Source organism: Talpa europaea (assembly GCF_964194135.1).
Source record: "Talpa europaea genome assembly, chromosome: 14".
Classification (NCBI taxonomy): domain Eukaryota; kingdom Metazoa; phylum Chordata; class Mammalia; order Eulipotyphla; family Talpidae; genus Talpa; species Talpa europaea.
In genome coordinates, this window is record NC_140082.1 from 46,708,841 (window position 1) to 46,730,185 (window position 21,345).

General features: G+C 39.8%; 1 protein-coding gene across 2 annotated transcripts in view; it reads right to left on the reverse strand.

The window, feature by feature from the left end:
- The window catches only part of PCNX2 (pecanex 2), a gene marked incomplete at its 5' end in the record, with an annotated part of 252,346 nt that overhangs the window by 137,597 nt on the left and 93,404 nt on the right, over positions 1–21,345 (reverse strand). For both annotated transcript variants that reach the window (XM_084252977.1, XM_084252976.1), the window contains 3 exons: positions 2,663–2,759; positions 3,679–3,788; positions 21,244–21,335. In XM_084252977.1, the coding sequence (XP_084109103.1) occupies positions 2,663–2,759; positions 3,679–3,788; positions 21,244–21,335 (299 nt within the window). The remainder of the gene's footprint in view (positions 1–2,662; positions 2,760–3,678; positions 3,789–21,243; positions 21,336–21,345) is intronic.

The window sequence follows — 21,345 nt, forward strand, 5'->3', positions numbered from 1 at the left end:
TGTTTCTGACTAGAGAAAAAGACACAATGAATGGAAGTCTGAATCTGAAGAAGAACTGAAAATGAGGACAAGTGGGCCTCCCTGGTGGTGCAAGGGGTTAAGTCTCAGCTTTATGAAGCTATAGGCAGCCATTGCAGCACGAGTTTGATCCCCCACCAAGGAGCTCACCCACATAGCACAGCAGACCTCTCCTATCCCACCCGCTGCTCCCCTCAGCAGTGTATTTCAGTCAGCCTGCCTGTTCTGTTCCCCATTCTGTCTCTGGTGAATCCTCTCACCCCCTGCACCTCTGGCCTACACCCCAGTTCTTGTATGCATAAATAAATAAATCTTTAAAAAAAAATGAGGGCAAGTTATGGGCAAACCTGAAAGACCAAGCTCATAAGGCATGTGGAAACAGACTAACCTGGAAGACCATTAGTGGCAAGCATTATTCTTTATTAATGATTGAATTTTGGTAACTAACTTTGTGTGCATGACATATACAGACCCACTGATGGAACTCTAGATCTCTCAGTTCTTTTAGAGCAATGTTCCTTAAAGCAACCTGGGGGTCACCTGAACAGAATCACCTGGGTGGCAGTTTTCATTAATAGGCAACCCCCAGACCTCCCTACCCACCTCACAGACTAAATGAATCAGAATAGGAGGAAGATCTGGAAAAACTGAGGTCTAAAGAGGCTCCCGAGGGGCTTCTCATCCATACTAAAATTTAAGAAGGGACATAGGAAATAAGAGTCAGAAAGAAAAACAGAGAAAGAAAAATCACAGACAACAGGGGGAAATTTTATGTTTGCACTATAGCACAGAATATCAGTGTATTATACATCAAACTGTAAAAACTGAATCTGATAACCCCATTAAAATATTATAATTAGACCAGAAGACTTTCCAGAGAAATGAGCACAAGCGTCATATTAAATGACCTACAAGTTATATGCTCCACGTTGCACAAAGCATTTCAAAGTGTATGAAAATGAGTCAGGCAGTACCTAACCCATCACATCTAATTATACTAATGAAATGCTACCAGTGTCTGCAAGGCAAGTTTCACATTGTATTTCTTTTTTTAATTTCTTTTTTTTTATTTATGTATGCATACAAAAACTGAGGGGTATGCCAGAGGTGCGGGGGTGAGAGGATTCACCAGAGACAGAGTGGGGAGCAGAACAGGCAGACTGACCGAAATACACTGCTGAGGGGAGCAGTGGGCGAGACAGGAGAGGTCTGCTGTGCCATGTGGGCAGCTCCCTGGGTGGGGGATCAAACTCATGCTGCAGTGGCTGGCGATAGCTTGATAGCACTGTGTCTTCAACCCCTGTGCCACCGGGAGGCCCTGAGTATGAATTTTTTAAATGTAACTATGTTGTTTATGAGTCCTGAATATAGTCTTAAAATGATGACTTGGTGGCTTGCAAGTTCCGTCATCTCAGTTCCCGGGAATGTACTGAATCCCCAACCTTGCATCAGGCTCTGGCACTATGAGACCAAGATGAGTAAGACGTGGGCCTGGGTAGGGAAGCTTGCACTTATGGCCCATTCACCACTTTTCCTGTGATCTGTCATTCTTTAAAAACTCAGGAAAAGGGCCTCCCGGTAGTGCAGCGGTTGAGTGCTGGGCTGCGAAGCTGCCCACAGCCTCTGTAGCGCCAGTTTGATCCCTGGCTGCCGGGGAGGGTCCCACATGGTGCGCAGACCTCTCCTGCTGCCCACTGCTCCCCTCAGCAGTGTACCTCGGTCCTTCTGCCTGTTCTGCTCTCCGCTCTGGCTCTGGTGAATTCGCTCAACCTCCCACGTTTCTGACTGTACCCAGTGCTTGTATAAATAAATAAATCTTAAAAAAAAAAAAAAAAAAAACCTCAGGAAAAGCATGACTTGCAGGCATTAGACACTTCAAGCTCAATACTCAAAATGAAAAGGAGGCAACACCATCAATGGGTACTGCTTTTCAAGCCATGAACGTTTAGAAGTTAACACCAAAGAGGCCACACCTGCTCGATGGATTTTGAAACAACCTTAAACCATTCTCTTGGTAGACAAAGAAATAACATAATTTTCCACATTCTTTGGATTCTCTTCCTCCTTCCTTCTTTTCTATCTTCTCATGTGCCCCACACAATATAGCTGTTTCCTGCTCCAATACCCCAGACAGTAAGTCTTAAGTCCAAGACCCCAAAAAGGCTGTGCAGCTGTCAACTTTGATCCAAACGACTCAGCAGAGAGCACTCTAAGCTCAGCCTCAGGCCAAGGCAAGATGACGTGGAAAGAGCTGTGTGGAGTGTGGCAGAAAAGCGGTTTGGCTGAGTGTTTATTTGACAAACTTTTATTCATGCTCAATCCATTTGCTGTTTGATGCCAGTAAGTGGGTGGAACTGACTGAGTGATTGGTTCGCATATTCCAGCAAACTGCCTTCAACTAAAAACCAACTGTGTACCTGTGGCACACGTGTGTAGCTCTACGTTGAGAGGCTCTAGAAGATGCACCCCTGGCAGGAGCTTAACAATCATGTGCCGCCAGGTTTAGGCCAAGAAAGGCACCTCTTTCTACACTAATCATTCCCACGCCCTGCGAGCTCTGGACCTGTGAGAACTTGAGCTTTGCTGACAAGTTCCACGTCATGTCAACCATAGCCCTTGCTACATATACACACAAATCTCTCACCACTGAATCCTTCATCTTCGTGGGGAGAGGGTCTGCAGCCAGCTCTTCCAGATTTTGATGTAAACATTTAGGAATCAATCTGCAGTGAACAAAGGACCTGAAAATGGAAAAACACCAGGTCTTATTTTTTTTAAGTACATGCCTCTTACAAAATTTAAAGTGAACAACTTCACAAATGACAAAAGCAAGTGCCCCTTTCCTTTATATAATTTCAATAAAGAAAAATAGATGCATATTTAAGTGATCACAGAGATAGTGTTTGGACTTTCAAATTCCAACCTAATTAAAGCAGTCAAGAACCTCAAGAGGTATCAGTTCTTCCGACTGTCAACAGCTAACTAGGAAAAAATGGCAGCAAAATCCAACATTCCTGTAAAATACTTAACACAAAAACTTGTGTAAACCATATTTAACTTTCCTCCATTTCTCTATGCCTTTCATCTTGCTACAGCCTAAAATTATAATTTCTCAAAGTCTTCTGAAAGCTTGGACAAATCACTTGAGATGACAGACCTAACTGTGATTGATTGATGGATATTAGTAACTAAGGATTATTATTAAACACATTTTAAAACTTTGGCACAAACTTCACTTTAAACCCAGAGGGCACTGGCGTCTTGGGAACAAAAAGCAATAGAACAAAACAAAAACCTCTCCATTCAGAGGTGGCAACAGTATAGTTTCTCCAGGGTAACTGCCTAGAATGAAGGCCAGGATGCCAATTTATGAACCACAAATTGGGTTCTTGTTAGAGCTTCTCGTGCAAGGGAAAGGGATGGTGCATGAGTGCTGGCAACCATCTGTTCCTGGCTTTGCACCTTTTATTGCACAAGTATCACAGTCAAAGCTAAATGTTCCCTGAAAGTTGACCCTTTTCACTGGCTTCCAGTTGCTCCTACATTTGGTTGCCAGCAAGAGTCCAAATGCCCCGAGTACTAAAGAGAACAAGGCTGCAGGACCTGCCGACAGGTGTGTGTGTTATGAAAGTTGTGTGTGTAGGTGTGTGTGTTACTCACAGGAGCACAGAGGGATCGCTGCTCTGCCTGCTCAGGTGGTAGGAAAGTGCAACCAGGAGGCCACAGAAGGCTGAAAACAGGGCTGGGATGTGCTGTGTGCTCCACGGCTCCTGAGGAAAACACACGACATAGCAAGTCATTCCACGGCTGGTGCAGATGGCAGGGACAATACAAAATGCCCCAAGGTCCAGCTAGATGGAACTGGTGTCTGAGGGCACTTCTGTCAATGGGTAGACAGCACCTGATGGCCACACAGAAATGTGGCCTGTTCACCAGTGAACACTGAGTTTGACAAGAGACAGGGGCAGGGGTGAGGGACATTTCAAATAAATTCCACATATTTACAAGAATATCTTTACTTACTCTTTTCTAAGAACATATGTACTTAATCTTATCTAAAATTAAATTTAAGAGTTTTATAAGATGTAACATTAAAAACACATGTTGCCTCTTCTGGATTCAATAGAACGCTTAATAATGATTACAAGGATTGTATTTCTTAGTGTTAATCAATGGTTTCAGAGGTGTAAGACGTGTAAACACAAGAGGAGAGATTAAGTCAACCAATGGATTGAAACAAATCTTGGTAAAAACAAAAGACCATCCGTAAAGAAGGAAAAAACTATTTGAAAAGAGCAATGACTACAGGTTTCATCTGACAGAAGCACTGATGCAGGGCAATGTAGTCGGGGGTGAAAGAACAGATTTCTGGAAACCCAAGTACCCAGCAGGAGAACTTGGCGGCAGGGACAAGCTCTCGCCCCCCCCTCCCCCCATCCCACACACCTGGAACTCCCACCAACTCAAATGCATCTTCATATGCAAAGGAGGAAACTTTCCAACAACATCAGTACAACCTGCCAAGGGCCTCAAAGCTGGATCTAGTAAAGGACTTCAATACTTTTCTGTCCAGATGTTGACCTGTAAATTTACCAAGTGTTTTGTTTGTGAAGGATAAGTTGTTAATGATGTTCAGATCAAATATACAGATGAATGAGTCGAGAGTGCTCATATTACATTTGTCAGTGCAAAGATATACTGGAAAAGTGCTGCCCTGGGTAGGATCAGTGATTTTTATTTTTTCATGACTCGCTTTCCTAGAAATTAAAATGCATTACCTTTTCCTCTCTGTAAAGAAGATATAGTTGCCAAAAAGAGCACACAGCACAACCCAGTCTCACTGGGATGCTGAGCTCAGTAGCTGGACATCAGGAAGGGAGACAGGCCCACAGACACAGGTCAAGCAACCAGGCCCCTGCCCCAGGGACACCCACCACCTCTCAGCTCACCCTCTTACCCTACTGCCCCACAAAGTAACTCTCTGAACCCTTAAGGTCCCACAACTGCTTATTTTCCTAATTCTGGCAGATTCTTCCCCACCAATCCACAAATTTTGCTGGAAATCTCAGAACTGTAATAACTGTTCTCTGCTTCTCTCTCCTTTGAAGTTTCATTCAGCAAGATCCTCCCTTCTGTGTGAGAGGACACATCCTCCTCCCTAAGGCCAACCATACCTGTGTACCCACTGTTTTGGAACCATCCCGGGCTGGGTAGGTTGTCAACATCAGCCCAGGCAGCTTTAAAAAAGAAACTCGGAGTTGCTGGCATCATCCCCACAAGTTTTTAAAAATTTTTTTATTAAGACAGCATTGCATTATAACATTATGTAAGTTTCAGGTGTCACACACACACACACACACCTGAAACTTACATAATGTTATAATTTAAGAATAAAACTTTTGACACAGGGGAGCTCAGTGCTTCATGCTTGGTGACAAACACACGATGCTCTGAAGCAAAAAGCTTCTCCATCATCCCCACACTCAGCTGATTCTCAGGAATCAGGGATGCATCTTTTCAACACCTTTCCAATCTGTCCCTTGCGTTCATTTTACCCTACCGGGAAAGGCTTCTGTGTCTCATTCCTGGACTGTTAATAACAACTTCATAGCAAGAAGGTCAAATGCTGATCTCCACATTCTTCACCCATTTCACAGATCCCAAGACATCTTCCACATAACAAAAGAATGACCCTGCTCTCATAAAAGCCAAATTAATCACATTATTGACCTTCACTTAGTATTTTCCAATGATTCCTTATTGCCTACCAAATAAAATGTACTCCACAAGAAGCTACATTAACCAATTAGGATCTTGGCCCTAACCTAACTTTCTAACCTCATTCCTTCCACTTAGAATATATACAATAGCATAAACATATATTTCTTCCCAGGCCCTGCCTTCACAAACAGCGTTCTATCTGCCCAGAGGGTACTTCTTCTCTGATGCCATTCCACTCCCCTCTCTCTGCAAACTCCTACCCATGCTTTAGGACCCAATATGAGAAGTATCACCTGCTTAGTACTGCCCAGTACCAGACTTTCCAGGTAGACTGCAGCCCTCTGTGTATCAAAACTGGCTTTAAACATCCCAATTGCAGCATTTAAGGTATGTCACTCCTGTTATTCATGGGCATGGGTGGGACTTCCCCTCATGTCTCATCTGAGAGGTGCTGGCACTGAGCAACGTGAGTAGGCTCAGCTTTGCAGCTCTTCCTCCAGTAGGTGGCTCAAAGATAAGCTATCAAGGTATCCTTGAGTGAAGGACTGTATCAGTTCAGTTTTTTTTTTTTGACTACATTGGGCCCTCTTCCATGACCTACGTAGAAAGAATTTTTGGCAAGAAAAGAGGGTAAAATAATTAAGTAGCTTAGATAAAAAGTGGCCAAGCAATGAGATTCCACCAAAATGACAGCTCATCAGAGAATTGTTCCTTGACTCTAAAACTTTATTTTTCCCTCAAATGCCACCAGTAATAGCAGAACAGTTATTCTGAAAAGTGGGAGTTTTATATTTTCCTAACCATACATTTACTGGCTTCCAACTTTGTGCCAGGCACCAAGGAGCTCCCCTGTGAGAGGACAGACACAGTGTCTTGGGAAAGAAAGAATACATGAGTATTATTTATTGGTGGTTCAGGGGTGAAAGACAGCACAGGGGTTAAAGACAGCACTATCAAGCTATCAGCCACTGCAGCATGAGTTCGATCCCTGGCCAGGGAGATACCCACACGGCGCAGCAGACCTCTCCTGTCTCACCTGTTGTTCCCCTCAGCAGTGTATTTCAGTAGATCTGCCTATTCTGCTCCCCACTCACTCTCGTGACTCTTCTCACCTTTCCCACCCCCACACGTCTGGCTTACACCCCAGTTCTTATATGCATAAAAAAATAAATCTTTAAAAAAAAGAAAGAATACATGAGTAACTGCAATAGGGTACAGGGAGTGAAAATAATCGGGAGGAGAGCGCCATACTGGGGAGCAGAGCAGGGGGCAGAGTGAGTCAAGAGTGTGCTTTTAAGTGGAGCCCCACACAGAAGAATCACAGCAAAACATGCTCCCTCCCCTGCAGGAGTTTCTGAAAAGGCTAATTCAGCTCAACAGCCCTGTGGGTGGATGATGCTATCCTTCTACTTCCCCTGTTCTTACCTATTCAATGTATTTCATTCACAATTTCATGAAGGCTGGGGTATTTCTCTTACATGCAGTTCAAGAAAACACAAATGCATTAAAAAAATCACTATGAAAAGGATTTAGTAACCATGACCATGGAAATAAGTGTCACTGTACAGAACAGAGGAAACAGTCATATAGTTAATCCAGCCTCATGAATGATTCTATAGGAAAAAAATTACATCTAAGTTGTTCACTTTCCTCTTCTGAAAAATGTGACAATGTCATCTTTCTTGAACATTGCTCTGGTGACTTAATAAGATTTGAAACAGCCTTGCACACTGCAAAGTAGTGTGTCAGCATCCATTTTTTTAGTCACTGGAAAAGAAAGAGTATCCATGATGGACAGTATTCTCTGACAATCAATTCAATCTAGACTAAATATAATTAAGTAATTAAGTTTACCTAATAAAAGTAATAGGTAATTACTTTTATTTGCTAGCTACCCCTCAAATAATGTGTCTTTCATTCATCCTCTACTTAAATAACTCTCTCCAGGCAAAAGCAAAGAACAGCCCCGGACCCTCCCTCTTTACCTACTCAAACAGCAAATGATAGAAAAGGGAGTGGGAGTTAAAAATATCGAATCAGAACCTGTGGAGCTAGAGATGGGTGATGTCGCCCCCCCCACCTTCTACTTCTGTGCATTTTTCTCCACCTGTGATGACCTATGCAGACAAGTGACTGTTTGATTGACATCTGATCCCTCAGCTAGGCTGAGCATAAGGGTAGGAGGCACTCGTGTGTTCGACCTCAATGTATTCTCAATACCTATGCAGTGCTGAAAAGCATTTAATCAATATGTGTGGAACCAATTCACCTTACTGCATAAAGCTTATAATATATAAACTACATGGATTGTTTTATTTAAGTATCTACAACTACAGGGAAGGTTGATCTTTTAGATTGCAGAACTGCAGCTCAAAGCAAGATTCTGGATACATTGTTGGATTCTGATAGCTAAAATTTTATTGAGGATTTTTGCATCAGTGTTCATTAGGGAGATTGGCCTGTAGTTTTCCTTTTTTGTGTTGTCCTTGTTCGGTTTTGGTATTAGTGTAATGTTGGCTTCATAGAACGTGTTTGGTATTGTCCCTTCCTTCTCAATTTTTTGGAAGAGTTTGTGAAGGATAGGCACTAATTCGTCTCTGAATGTTTGGTAGAATTCATTTGTAAATCCATCAGGTCCTGGGCTTTTGTTTTTGGGGAGGTTTTTGATTACCATTTCAATTTCGCTAATTGTAATTGGTCTGTTTAGGTGTTCTATTTCTTCTTTATCTAGCTTTGGCTGATTGTAGAGTTGTAGGAATTTGTCCATCTCCTCTAGATTGTTAAACTTGTTTCCATATAACTGTTCATAGTAGTTACTGATTATTCTTTTGATTTCTGCTGTGTCCGTTGTGATTTCTCCTCTTTCATTGATGATCCTGTTTATTTGTGCTTTCTCCCTTTTTTCCTTTGTGAGCCTGGCTAGGGGTATAAGATAATTCACCACGACCAAGTTGGATTCATTCCAGGGGCACAAGGATGGTTTAACATCCGAAAATCAATCAACGTTATCCAACACATCAACAAAAAGAAATATAAAAACCATATGATAATATCAATAGATGCTGAGAAAGCTTTCGACAAAGTGCAACACCCATTCATGATAAAAGCCCTTGAAATTCTTGGGATACAAGGAACATACCTCAACATCATAAAGGCCATCTATGACAAGCCAACAGCCAGTATCATTCTCAATGGTGAAAAGCTGAAAGCAATTCCATTAAGATCTGGAACAAGACAAGGATGTCCACTCTCACCTTTGCTTTTCAATATAATACTGGAAGTCCTAGCCAGTGCAATAAGACAAGAGAAAGACATCCAAGGAATCCAAATAGGAAAAGAAGAAGTCAAACTATCACTATTTGCAGACGATATGATATTATACATAGAGAACCCCAAAAACTCCACAGAAAAGCTAATTCAACTCATCAATCAGTTCAGTAAAGTGGCAGGATACAAAATCAACACGCAAAAGTCAGTAGCCTTCCTATACACAAACAATAAATCTGAAGAAGAAGAAATCAAAAAGACCATCCCTTTTGTTATTAAAACAAAAAAAATCAAATATTTGGGAATAAATCTAACAAAAGAGGTAAAGGACCTATACAAAGAAAACTATAAAACACTGTTAAAAGAAATAGAAGAAGACACAAAGAAATGGAGAGACATCCCCTGCTCATGGATTGGAATAATAAACATTATTAAAATGGCCATCCTTCCAAAAGCAATATACAGATTCAATGCTATTCCAATCAAAATTTCAATGTCATTCTTCAAAGAAATAGAACAATTATTGATGAAATTCATATGGAATCACAAAAAACCCCGAATAGCCAAAGCTCTCCTGAAAAAAAGAAAAGGGAATGGAGGCATCAGACTCCCAGACTTCAAACTATACTACAAAGCCATAATCATCAAAACTGCATGGTATTGGAACAAGAACAGACATACAGACCAATGGAATCGAATAGAAAATCCAGAAATAAACCCACAGATTTATGGTCAACTAATCTTTGACAAAGGAGCAAAGACTATGCATTGGAGCAAAGAAAGTTTGTTCAATAAATGGTGCTGGGAAAACTGGGTCGCTACATGCAAAAGAATGAAGCTTGACCACCACCTCACACCATACACAAAAATCAACTCAAAATGGATTAAAGAACTAGACATAAGACCTGAAACCATAAAATATATAGAAGGAAATATAGGCGAAACACTACGTGATTTGCACATCAAAGACATCTTTACAGACACATCACCCAAAGCAGTGATAGTGAAGGCAAAGATAAACAGCTGGGACTATATCAAATTAAAGAGCTTTTGCACAGCAAAAGAGACAATAACAAAAACAAAGAGAAACCCCACCAACTGGGAGAACATTTTTGCACCCAACACTAATGATAAAGGACTGATCACAAAAATCTGCAAAGAGCTGATGAGACTCAACAACAACAAAGAAAATAATCCAGTCAAAAAATGGGCAGAAGAGCTTAAAAGAAACTTCTCTGAAGAGGAAATGCAAATGGCCAACAGGCATATGAAAAAATGTTCAACATCACTTGTCATCAGGGAAATGCAAATCAAAACTACCATGAGATACCATCTTACACCAGTGAGAATGGCACATATTAAAAAAACTAGCAACAACAAATGTTGGCGAGGGTGTGGAGAAAAAGGAACTCTTCTGCACTGTTGGTGGGAGTGCAAACTGGTCCAACCACTGTGGAAAGCTGTGTGGAGATTTCTGGACCTACTAAACATAGAGCTTCCATATGACCCAGCAATTCCACTCCTAGGTATTTACCCAAAGGACACAGAAACATCAATTCCAAAGAACACCTGCACCCCTATGTTTATAGCAGCACTGTTTACAATAGCTAAGCTTTGGAAACAACCCAAATGCCCAAAAATAGATGACTGGATCAAGAAGATGTGGTACATATATACCATGGAATATTACTCAGCATTCAAAAAAGATAAACACATGCAATTTGCTGCAACATGGATGGCGCTGGAAGGGATCATGCTCAGCGAAATAAGCCAAAAAGAAAAAGAAAAATACCGGATGGTCTCACTCATAGCAGGAATCTAGAAAACTTAAATAAGGGACCAGGAAAATGAATAACTATAAGAAAGTGAAAATCAAAATCAACAAAAACTATGAACCAGAGACACTTTTAGGGGGGCGGGGGCGGAAGGGGAGGGATTGGGGTCAGAATGGGGGGCTGCAATTGTATGGGGAATATAACAATAAAATTTATAAAAAAAAAAAAAAAAAGCCAAAAAAAAAAAAAAAGAAATATTGTTATCTCACTGACAAGTAACTTCTTAATATTGTTACTTCCTAAACTAAAGAAATAAATAGCAGTATGTTAGGGATTAGAGATTTAAGGCTATTTATTGTCACTTTGATGATTTTTTTTGTAAGTGGTTTCCATGCTTTTTTTTAAAAAAAAAACTACTCCTTTTTTAAAAAAAAGTTATATTCACATATAATAAATTTGAGAGCCTTTTTATGTCAAAAGGGATCATTCTTCTAATTTTACTGTCTTGAATAGAATGCATTTATAATAGAATGTAATGTTCTGTGTGATATTATTTTAGTTTAATTACTTTTTCTAACTGTTGAATAATATTCTTTTTATCCATTCATTTTTATGTTTTGCATGATTTGTATATGTATTGTTATGAAATAAAATTAGTAAAAGTCAAAAAAAAAAAAAAAAAAAAAAAAAAACAGATAAAAGCATGAGAAATAGTGAGGCTTAGAGAAAATAAATAGCAGGGGCAATGACCTTCACAGTTCATGATCACATAATTTTCTACACTGAGAAGAAAAGTAGCCAGATACCATCAACTCTGATGATCAGACAAAAGAAAATGTGCTAAGCATGAGCAATGGAATCTGAAAGTAATTTAAGGAAAGAACTTCCCAACACTGATGATTAAGTAAAGTTACCCTAGAGAAAGATTACCATTTCCTTTTCTCAAGTTAGTTTAAAACACAGATATTTTCCTTGGAAAGTTAAGATACAAGCTTGTCTAAAAGAGAAGGAAGAGAAGCTTGCTGAAAGTTTTTCTTGTTAGGCTTTTATAACTTAAAACATAGTATGGTTTTAACAACTCCACAACTTAACACACATACACACCCCACAGACATACAAATAAACAGATTGAGTATAAGGAAGATCTATTCCAAATTATTTTACAGAATTAAGGTTGGGAGGGAAACCCCAATAGGATAAACTGCCTTTGTTCCCTTTTGTTTTTTCTTTCTCCTTGCTCAATTGATTAGTCTCCTAGTTATTCTGCCATTAATCACCTACACTGTATTCCTCCAGGGTCCAAGTTTCTCTCCACTGTCTCTTCCCTAGGCAGTTCTGTACATCATGGGTGGGAAAGAAGAACAGTGAGAGTGATGGAGACTTTCTACAGGATCAATGGCAGCTAGGAATTAAATTTCTAGAAAAAAGTAGAACTTGTCAAGTCAGAGACAGGGTAAGGAAAAAAATGCATTTGAGGATGATTTTATTTTCATTTTTATATGGGAACTGAGAAGGAAATATTGGCATTTGATGAAGAATAGAACAACTGACCTGCAGAGGGATTTTGAAATAAAATCATTGGAAACATTGCTTATTTTATCTGGAAGACATAGTTCAGCGGTCTCAAACAGCTTCTTTTCACAAAGAAAAGCAGAAAGGAGAAGCAGAAGTACTGACATAGTTTTCAATTAAATTTTTATACTTTAAATATAAATGCTTAGATGTTGAATTTTGTTATCAATAGTTACTCTCCTAAATACACACACACATGTACATGAGTACACAAATACAAGCACACATATGAAGATTTTGGAGGGAGATAAGGTTTTAAACAATGTATCATCCACTAATAATGAAGTATACACCATGTGACAATTTGTTTCAAAATCAACATCCCTAATAGCTTTGAGATGTGTCTCATGGGCCTCTGAATTGGGAATGATACAGATTGATGAGTGTTGGCTTCATAAAACTCCCAGTGGTTTTGAAATATTTTTATGAGGTAGAAATAAAACTTCCTAATAGTCCTACAATTCTGTGGTACATTTCACAGGCATTTGGGGATTCTTTCGATGAAAACGCACAGGGTAGTTAAACTTTGTATAAAAGTATTCTCTGAAGAGAATCTTAGTTTTGGCATTTTTTTCTTAGAAATTTTAGATATCTCTATGATGGAATTTACAGGGCAGACTAACTGAGGCTTTGGATATAAAGGGAATGCAAATGGACCAAATTCTTACTTTGCTATGAACTTCATCATAGACTCACACTATTTCTTTTTAAGGTAAAAGCAAGGGATTCTTCTTAGCCCAATAAATATAAGGGCATTTCTGAGATTCAGGTTTTTGTATATCCTCAAATAAGAACTAAATCACATCACTCTGATACTGAGATAAGCCCTATTTTTAGGCCTATTATTGAAAAGAATCTCATCTTTAAATTAAAGAAATTTTGTGCCCCTAAACTTCCAGAAATTCAGTAAGCTCAGCTATGTCTTCTAGTCCCTGTACTAAGTACTCTGTTCACATTTCACACACAGCCCTTGAGTTATCACAGGATCAAGAGCATGCACTGGACATACTCTGGGCCCCCCACCCTCTCCCCTAGCAGCCAGTGCTCACTCTGTTGCAGCTATGGTTGATACTCCTCATAGACCCTGAAGATTTTAGGGGCATCCCCAGTGCTGAGCACTGAGTCTAATTCATAGAAGTCATCAGTATGTGTTCAGTAAATTAATAAATGATCACATTAATAAAGATGATAAATCAGACTTCATTGTTTACTAAAAGCAGATTTTTCTGTTTCATATTTTTTCATTTTGGTGAAAAATATTCAATGTTTATAATTTAAGATAACAGTTTACTTTTATTAGGGGAAAATGAGATCATTAGCTAGTGAGATATACTGATAGGTGCCATGCATTCAAACCTATCTATATCAACATATAGAAATGTAAATAACACGCACTCTAATGTACATATTTTGGGGTAGATATATGGACATTTACTTTCCTCCTCAACCTTCTCAGTTACTTGAATTTATTCAATGCCAAAGTTCATAGTTCACCTTTTATGTAACAGACACTGGGCTTTATACGGGATATAAAAAGAAGCATATAAAAGCCACAGTCTATAACTGAGGAGATCATAATCAAATGGGAATGATGATCAGTTGCCTAAACAAGAGGCTGTGAGGGCCATCCAGCTGCCAACATCTATCGCCCCATTGACTGCCAGGGTTGATTTGGCTATGCTATCAGTGAGGAGGACTGTTCATTCAGGACCTTCCCTGCATAGAGATGGACAGTTCATCCATCAAGATATAAAAGTAGCTGCACTCCCCTGCTAGAACCCCCAAACACGCTCTCAAGTCCAAACAATAGTTCCTATAGGGCCTCCCCGATGGCGCAGCAGTTGACCACTGGGTTGCGAAGCTGCCTATGGCCTCTGCAGCACCGGTTCAATCCCCGGCCGCCAGCGAGGGTCCTGCATGGCGCACAGACCTCTCCTGCTGCCCGCTGCTCCCCTCAGCATTGTATTTCGTCGTCTGCCTGTTCTGCTCCCCGCTCTGGCTCTGGTGAATTCTCTCACCCTTTGCACTTCTGACTGTACCCAGTGCTTGTATAAATAAATAAATAAATATTAAAAAAAATAGTTCCTATAAACTTCTCAATGGCTTGACTATACACTTACATATATTTTCACATTTAGTTCACAGCACACCTGAAAGGTAAGTATTGTTCACTTTAAACATAAGGAAATAGAGGCTTTACTTTCCTAATTATTATGGCGAGTATGTGTATTGCCCATAGAGAACTGATTATATGCAAAAAAATAAATACTGAGTGAATATCAAAAGTCTACACGATTTTGGAAGAGAAAAAAATAAGCCCTTACTGACGTGGCCAGGACAGCATAATCTTCCAGCTTCACCAGGAACATTGCTGCTCACGCTCCAGGCCTAGAGTTCACTTTTCTCTCGGCCCTTCCCTTTCCCTATCTATCACTCCAAATGGGACAGTCACAGAGTGCAATATCAATTTCACCACATTTGGATTTGATGTTTCAAAACTTGAGTTCAGATCTTTGATTCACTCAACAATTGCAATTCCACTTTGAACACCTGAGGTTTCATTATTCTTCCTATTTTTTTTTCCCAAATCAGTGTCACTGCCACAGTCAAAGTCATCCTACCGAAGCTCGAGGGAGTAAAACAATTTAGGGTGAACTTAGTTTGCTGATGGATGACCCTTTTTTTAAACTGTCTAGGATGGGAGGTGTGACACTAAGTACCAACTGCCTACATAATTCCCATCCCCCCCTCCTCTGTTTTCAAGAACTTCCTCACTAGCAGTTCAGAGAGCTAAAAGACTTGTAATTCCCACTCCCTTGCAACTGTAAGTGACATGGTTCTAGATATAAAATATAACCTGTAGTCTAGTGTAAAAAAGGTGAACTAGGATTTTATTTTCAAACATATTATTATATTACACCATTATATTCATGACCATTGCAATTGTCATATATTTATGCTAATTAAGTTGCCATCTGTATTTATTTTCTATTGTGATGGAATAAATTACCATGCACTTAGTGGTTTAGAAAACACAATGGTGTGATTCACACTATCCAAGGGTCAGAAGTCTGTACACAACTTGGCTGGGTCATGTCTCAGGGTTTTACCAGGTTGAAGTGACAGTATTAGCCAAGACAGCCTGAGACTGGGGGTTGTCTGCCAAGTTCACTAGTATTTGGCAGGATATATAGTTCCTTGCAGCTGTAAGATGGAAGGCCCCCTTCTCTTGTTGTCCATCTTTTAGGGTTCACTGTAGCTGAGAGTCCATCCTCACTCAGGTCCTTGATAGGTAGTTCTTTCCATAGGCAATCCACAACATGGCTATTTACTTCTTGAAAGCCAACCAGGGAGGGTCTCCCTTGCTGCTTCTGGTTCTGTCCTATAGACCCTTTTGAAGGGCTTGCCTGATTAGGTCAGACCCACTCAAATGATCTCTTTTACGATAAATTTAAAGTGAACTGACTAGTAACCTTACAATAGTAAAATCCCCTCCCCTTTGCCAGATAATGTAACTTGGTCACTGGAGGGACTGTCCCATCCTACTCACATGTCTTGCCCACACCCAGGAGATGGGACTTTCACAGGGTGGGCTCACCAGGGGGTAGGAGTTTTAGGCAGTCTTAGAATTCTGTCCACTATGCTATTTAGTGAGAACCTTCCAGCTAAACACTCTATACATTATCAATTTAATTCCATTTACTTCTGACAACATTCATATGGAGCAGGTATCACTAATCCGTTTTACAATGGGAAAAACAATGTGAATTAGCCATGTGCCCTCAGGCAAACAATTTAAGCACTCTGCTTCAAAGTCACCATTGGAATATAGAAATACTATTATCTTTCTTATGTATTACATGGAGCTATAATAAAGGATAAATGAGAAATCGCTTGGGAAATTATTTTGAAAATTAAAGTAGCATAGATTTACAAGTTTTCTTATAGGCTTGTGAATTATTCTTTTGACTAGAAAAATATATTTACACTTCAAAACTGTTGAAGAGCATGACATAAAAGATTGAAAAGACACAAGATAAGGGGCCTGTGATTAGTGACATTAAGTTACTTAATCTCCCTCTAGACCTTCATTTTCTCATGTTTAATAATAAAATGCAGAAGTTGGAATAGGGGATAGCTAATATCCATTTCAGTACTAAAAGTATTCTAGAACTATGGTATGTTTTATATCTGCAATTGGATTTTAAAACCTGAATGTAGGGGAAATGCTATTGTTTTAGCTGCAACACTATAGTACCGAGAAGAACACGGGGAAAATGCTCCCACAGGCCATTCTTAATGATTCTTGGGGAACATTAAATTATAATAATGTGCCTCAACCCTTGGATCCCCTTGCCATCAATAAAACAGACTCTCTTTGTAAGGTATTAAAAAAAAATAATAGCAGTCATGCTTTATCCAGACATAGAGAAATCCCAGTTAATTAACTACTGAGTCATTTCTCCAGGGAGCAAATATTCCAGTTGTTTCTGTACATCACTGTCAAATACTTAAGTCAATGTATATATTACTGGCTACCATCTTGGGTGAGTCAAAGAGAATATGAAATTTAAAAAGGAATAAATTTTTCCCCTAATTAATATTCCAGAGAGAAGAATTAACTCACAGTCCCTCAGTCTGCTTATATCATGTGAGAAAAATGAAAAGCAAGGTCATAAATACATATCAAGGTCCATATAGAGAAACATATCTCTGGCGAGGCAGCTGACTTGCTGAAATCATTCACAAGGGCCCATCAATCTATCATGGTACAGTGTTGATAAAAGGAAAAAAAAAAAATCCAGTAGGCAATGCAAAGAAAAAGCACAAAGGACATAAACAAAAGCATCATTAAATAAGAAGTGGATCACAGCTCTGGGTAAGTGTGGTAGATTGAAGACGGGTGAGTTTTTCTTTTTTCCTAAGGATTCCCTTGCCAATTTGCTGGCCATGCTCATTCAATTCATGGCATTTAATAGGTACTGCATTTTAAAGTGGAGAGTCAAGCTGCAACCATTAGAAAACTCAAGGCTTCCAAGTGAGAAGGGAGAAATGCAAATTGCTCTATTTTTACCAAAAGGTATTTCAAAATATAGATAGAACATTAGAAATCTTTAACATAAGGCGATACTATTTATCTCAAGTGGCGCTTGTTCTATGCTAAGCAAGAGAAGTCAATACCTTTTTGGGATGAAACAAACCTTCCTAAATTACCTGGCAAAAAGCATGTTTCAACACCTAAGTAAACCCCAGAGCCTTTGATGTGTTCATTCCTATCACAAAGTGAAGCAGAGTGCTTCCAAAATTGAATCTACTTACTCTGATCCAACAGTTTTTGCACCTATAGCATGCTATATATAGAAAGGAAAGCAGAAATGAACAAAAATCTCAGCCCAGGATTATAGAGATTTTATCACTTGGGCCACTTCTGATCAGCTCATGCTGGCTGCCTACTTGTCTGGGTATCCTGAGACCTTACTGACCTCAATGAAAAAAAGTAGTGTGATTAATTAGCATTGTCTGAAATGAAGAGGGAGTTGGACTTGGAGGGGTAAGGGGATGATAGCACCTGTCCCACAATTAAATAAAAATTCAAAAGATTTCTGGATTTTTTTTTTTTTTGATTATTGGATTCTTCAGTAGTTTTCAAAACCTTCTAAGAATTTTGTAAGAAAAGCCCAGCTATCATCCCGGGAATGCACATTATTTTTGATAATACTTGAATTGGTAGTAATGAGCCTTCAACACTAGTCAAATAGAATGGGATTTTCACAGCATATATTTCTCCTTTAGAAATTAGTCTAAGAAGTCCCAGGAGTCATTCCTTTGTGGAAATCATCCTAAAGATGAAAGACTATTCTCTCTTTCATACATTGAACCAAGATTCTATTTTCAAAAAATTATTTTTCATTACATGTGAGCCTTACCTGCTCAAAAGCATGAGGCACGAGAAAGGTGCAGCACAAGCCAAAGATTTAGAGCAAGCAGATGCAGTATTAGTAATAGGACAGAGGATGAGAACGCATCTGAGGGAGAATCAGGAAGTGGAGTTTCTGGTCTGCCCACTCTTGGAGTGATTTGGAAAGTCAACTAACTGGTGGAACTTCTTAATGCCTTTGTGTCTGTCACCACTGGGGCTATCAGCTTATATATGTAATTAAGATGCATAATGTGTCCACCAGATCAGAAATAGATTTTAGCCTTGCATTAGAAAGTGTCTGTAATTCTGATGCTTCCTACCCAGATACCTAATCTTCTCACTTCTTCACTATTAGCAGGTTAATGTCCTCACTGCCTCTTCCACCTGCCATGGCCATTCATTCCTAACTCTGACCAAACCTGTTTCTCAAGCTCAACTGCATCCTCAGTGGCCAGCACCTCCACTGACAAGGTAGACTGGCAAGGCCATGTTAAAGACCACCTTCCCTGATAGATTTTTTCTTCTCTGATCACCCAAAGCACAGCATCATCTTTGATGAATGTTAACCTGCTGAGGAGAACTGATACATCCCCCTTTCCTATCTCTACAGTACAAGGAAGTCATTTCTAAACAAAAAAAATATACACTGACTACCAGAGAATGTGAACCCCCAGCTCCTGCAGCACTCACAGGGCCTGGCCTGTTCCCATTTCCATCAGCCACAGGATATGTACTGCAAATGCTGTTTGTTATTCAGGATTTATATCATGATTACAAAGAGGGGCAAAGCAATATGTGGTCAAAATGGCATTAGGAACACAGAAAACTAGCTTCTACTCTCACTAAATATCTAATATAATATTCAAAAAGCAAGAAACATAAATTCACACTGGTACTCAAGTGTGGTACTCGTGCATAAACCAGGCCCTGAGGAAGTTATGCTTGATCATACAGATGAAACTAAACTGAAAGATAGTTCTGAGGTTGAACACATGACCCAACATCCATTCTCCATTTGAAAGAGAGAGAAGAGAGTTCTGAGAAAGTAAGCAGGAAAAGGTCTTGCTAACACCCTTCTGACGTCACCTGAATCAGGGAATCAGAGGCAAGAGGGCTGGGGTAGGGGCAGGCCACAAGGCTGGCAGACAACATAACATCTGGATTTGCACATCTGTGGACTGGTAGTATTTGGCCATTCTCACCATCTTGGAAGCAGCAGGCTTATTTGATTAACTCATGGGGAGGAATACTGGTGCATAAAGAGTGCAAAAGAGAAAACCACTGTCTCAAGTATACCATTTTTAACTAGGTAGGCCCGTGACGTTGCTTCCTTATATTAACTTCAGGAATCCATCAATAAGACATTTTTCTATCTGAACTGGTAGACTTCAAGATAGGTCACTAAAACTATTCAAAGGAAATTCCAAAGGAAAAAAGAAAGCGAAAATAAAAAGAACATAGCATCCAGAAGATAGAACAATACTGAATCATCCAACATATATGTAATCATCCAAGAAGAAAATAAAAACTGAACAGGGCAGGAGACATATCTGAAGAGATAATGGCTAAGTATTTGGAAAGCTCAATAAAAAAAAAAAACCTTTTAGGGAACCTTACATAAAATAAAAAATGGACATGATACATGATACACCAAGTTACATCACTGTTAAAATCCTGAGAACCAAAGACAAAGAGAAAATCGTGAAGGTAGCCAAAGAAAATAGGAACATTACCAGTAGAGGAACAAATACTGGGAAAATAGCAGGTTTTGATCAGAAATCACACAATCCAAAAGAAACGGGAACAACATATTTAAAGTGTTGAAAGAGCGGGACTCGCCGGCAGCACTGTGAAGCTGTCCACAGCCTCTGCAATGTCTGTTCTATTCCTAGCCAGCCAGGGAGAAACCCACATGGCAAGGTACACCTCTCCAGCCTTGCCCGCTGCTCCCCTCAGCAGTGTTTTTGTTCCGTCTGCCTGTTCTGTGCCCTGCTCTGTCTCTGGTGAATTCTTTCACCCTCCCACACCTCTGGCCTGTACCCCAGTTCTTGTATAAATAAATAAATCTTAAAAAAAAATATTGAAAGAAGGAAAAATGAAAAAATGAACACATCAATCCAGATTTCTATCCCAGTGAATATATTTTCAAAAAATGATGGCACAATAAAGAATGTCTCAGACAGAAGCTGAAAATATTCACTAGATTTGTTAAAGGAAGCTCTTCAGATCAGTGGAGTATGACGCCAAACCAAATGGAAACAAGGACCCACACAAAGCTTTCTTCCCTTATAAATATAACTGGTATTCAGATCACATACAAAATAGTATTCACAACGGAGCAGGCATATGTAACAGTTACATTTCTTTTCTGATCCAACATATTGTTTTCTTAAACCTTGTTTTCCATCATCCCTTGTTGCCAGCCTAGGTTTCAACTTTATCCACTTGAATAAGCCCATCAGATTTCTAGATTCTGAAATTGTGTTGCTGTCATATCCTCTCTCTGTCCATATTATGCATAAATTTTATTCCTTTACCATCTTTGCATGGTATTTCAGATGGAACTGAAGGCAAACACAGAGGTTTATCATGGACGACCATGATAAACAGTGTCATCAACTGACCTTTCAAACAGATCTGGGGGGTGAGGGGGATGTTAAGCCAGTGGGTTTCATACTTCTTGGCATATCAGATGCCTTAACATGACTCCTAACATCTGCCAAGCCCGGCCGGCCAGGGAGAAACCCACATGGCAAGGCAGACGTCAGCTGCTTCACCCGCTGCTCCCCTCAACAGTGTTTTCCGTCCGTCTGCCTGTTCTGTTCCCCACTCTGTCCCACTGGATCCTGCCGCTCCTGTTTCTGCTCAAATCCTGTTTCTCTTATAATCAGAGAGAACATTTCTCACTAAAATAATTTCTTGATTGAATAAATACGAGAAGAAGGGGAAGGTCCTTGGCCTCACACCTACCTTCACCGCACTGAAGCAGAACACATGGAGCAAGGCAGCTGCTGCAGCACTCCGGGCCACACTGTAGACAGCTGATGTCAACCCAGAAACAGCTGGAACAAA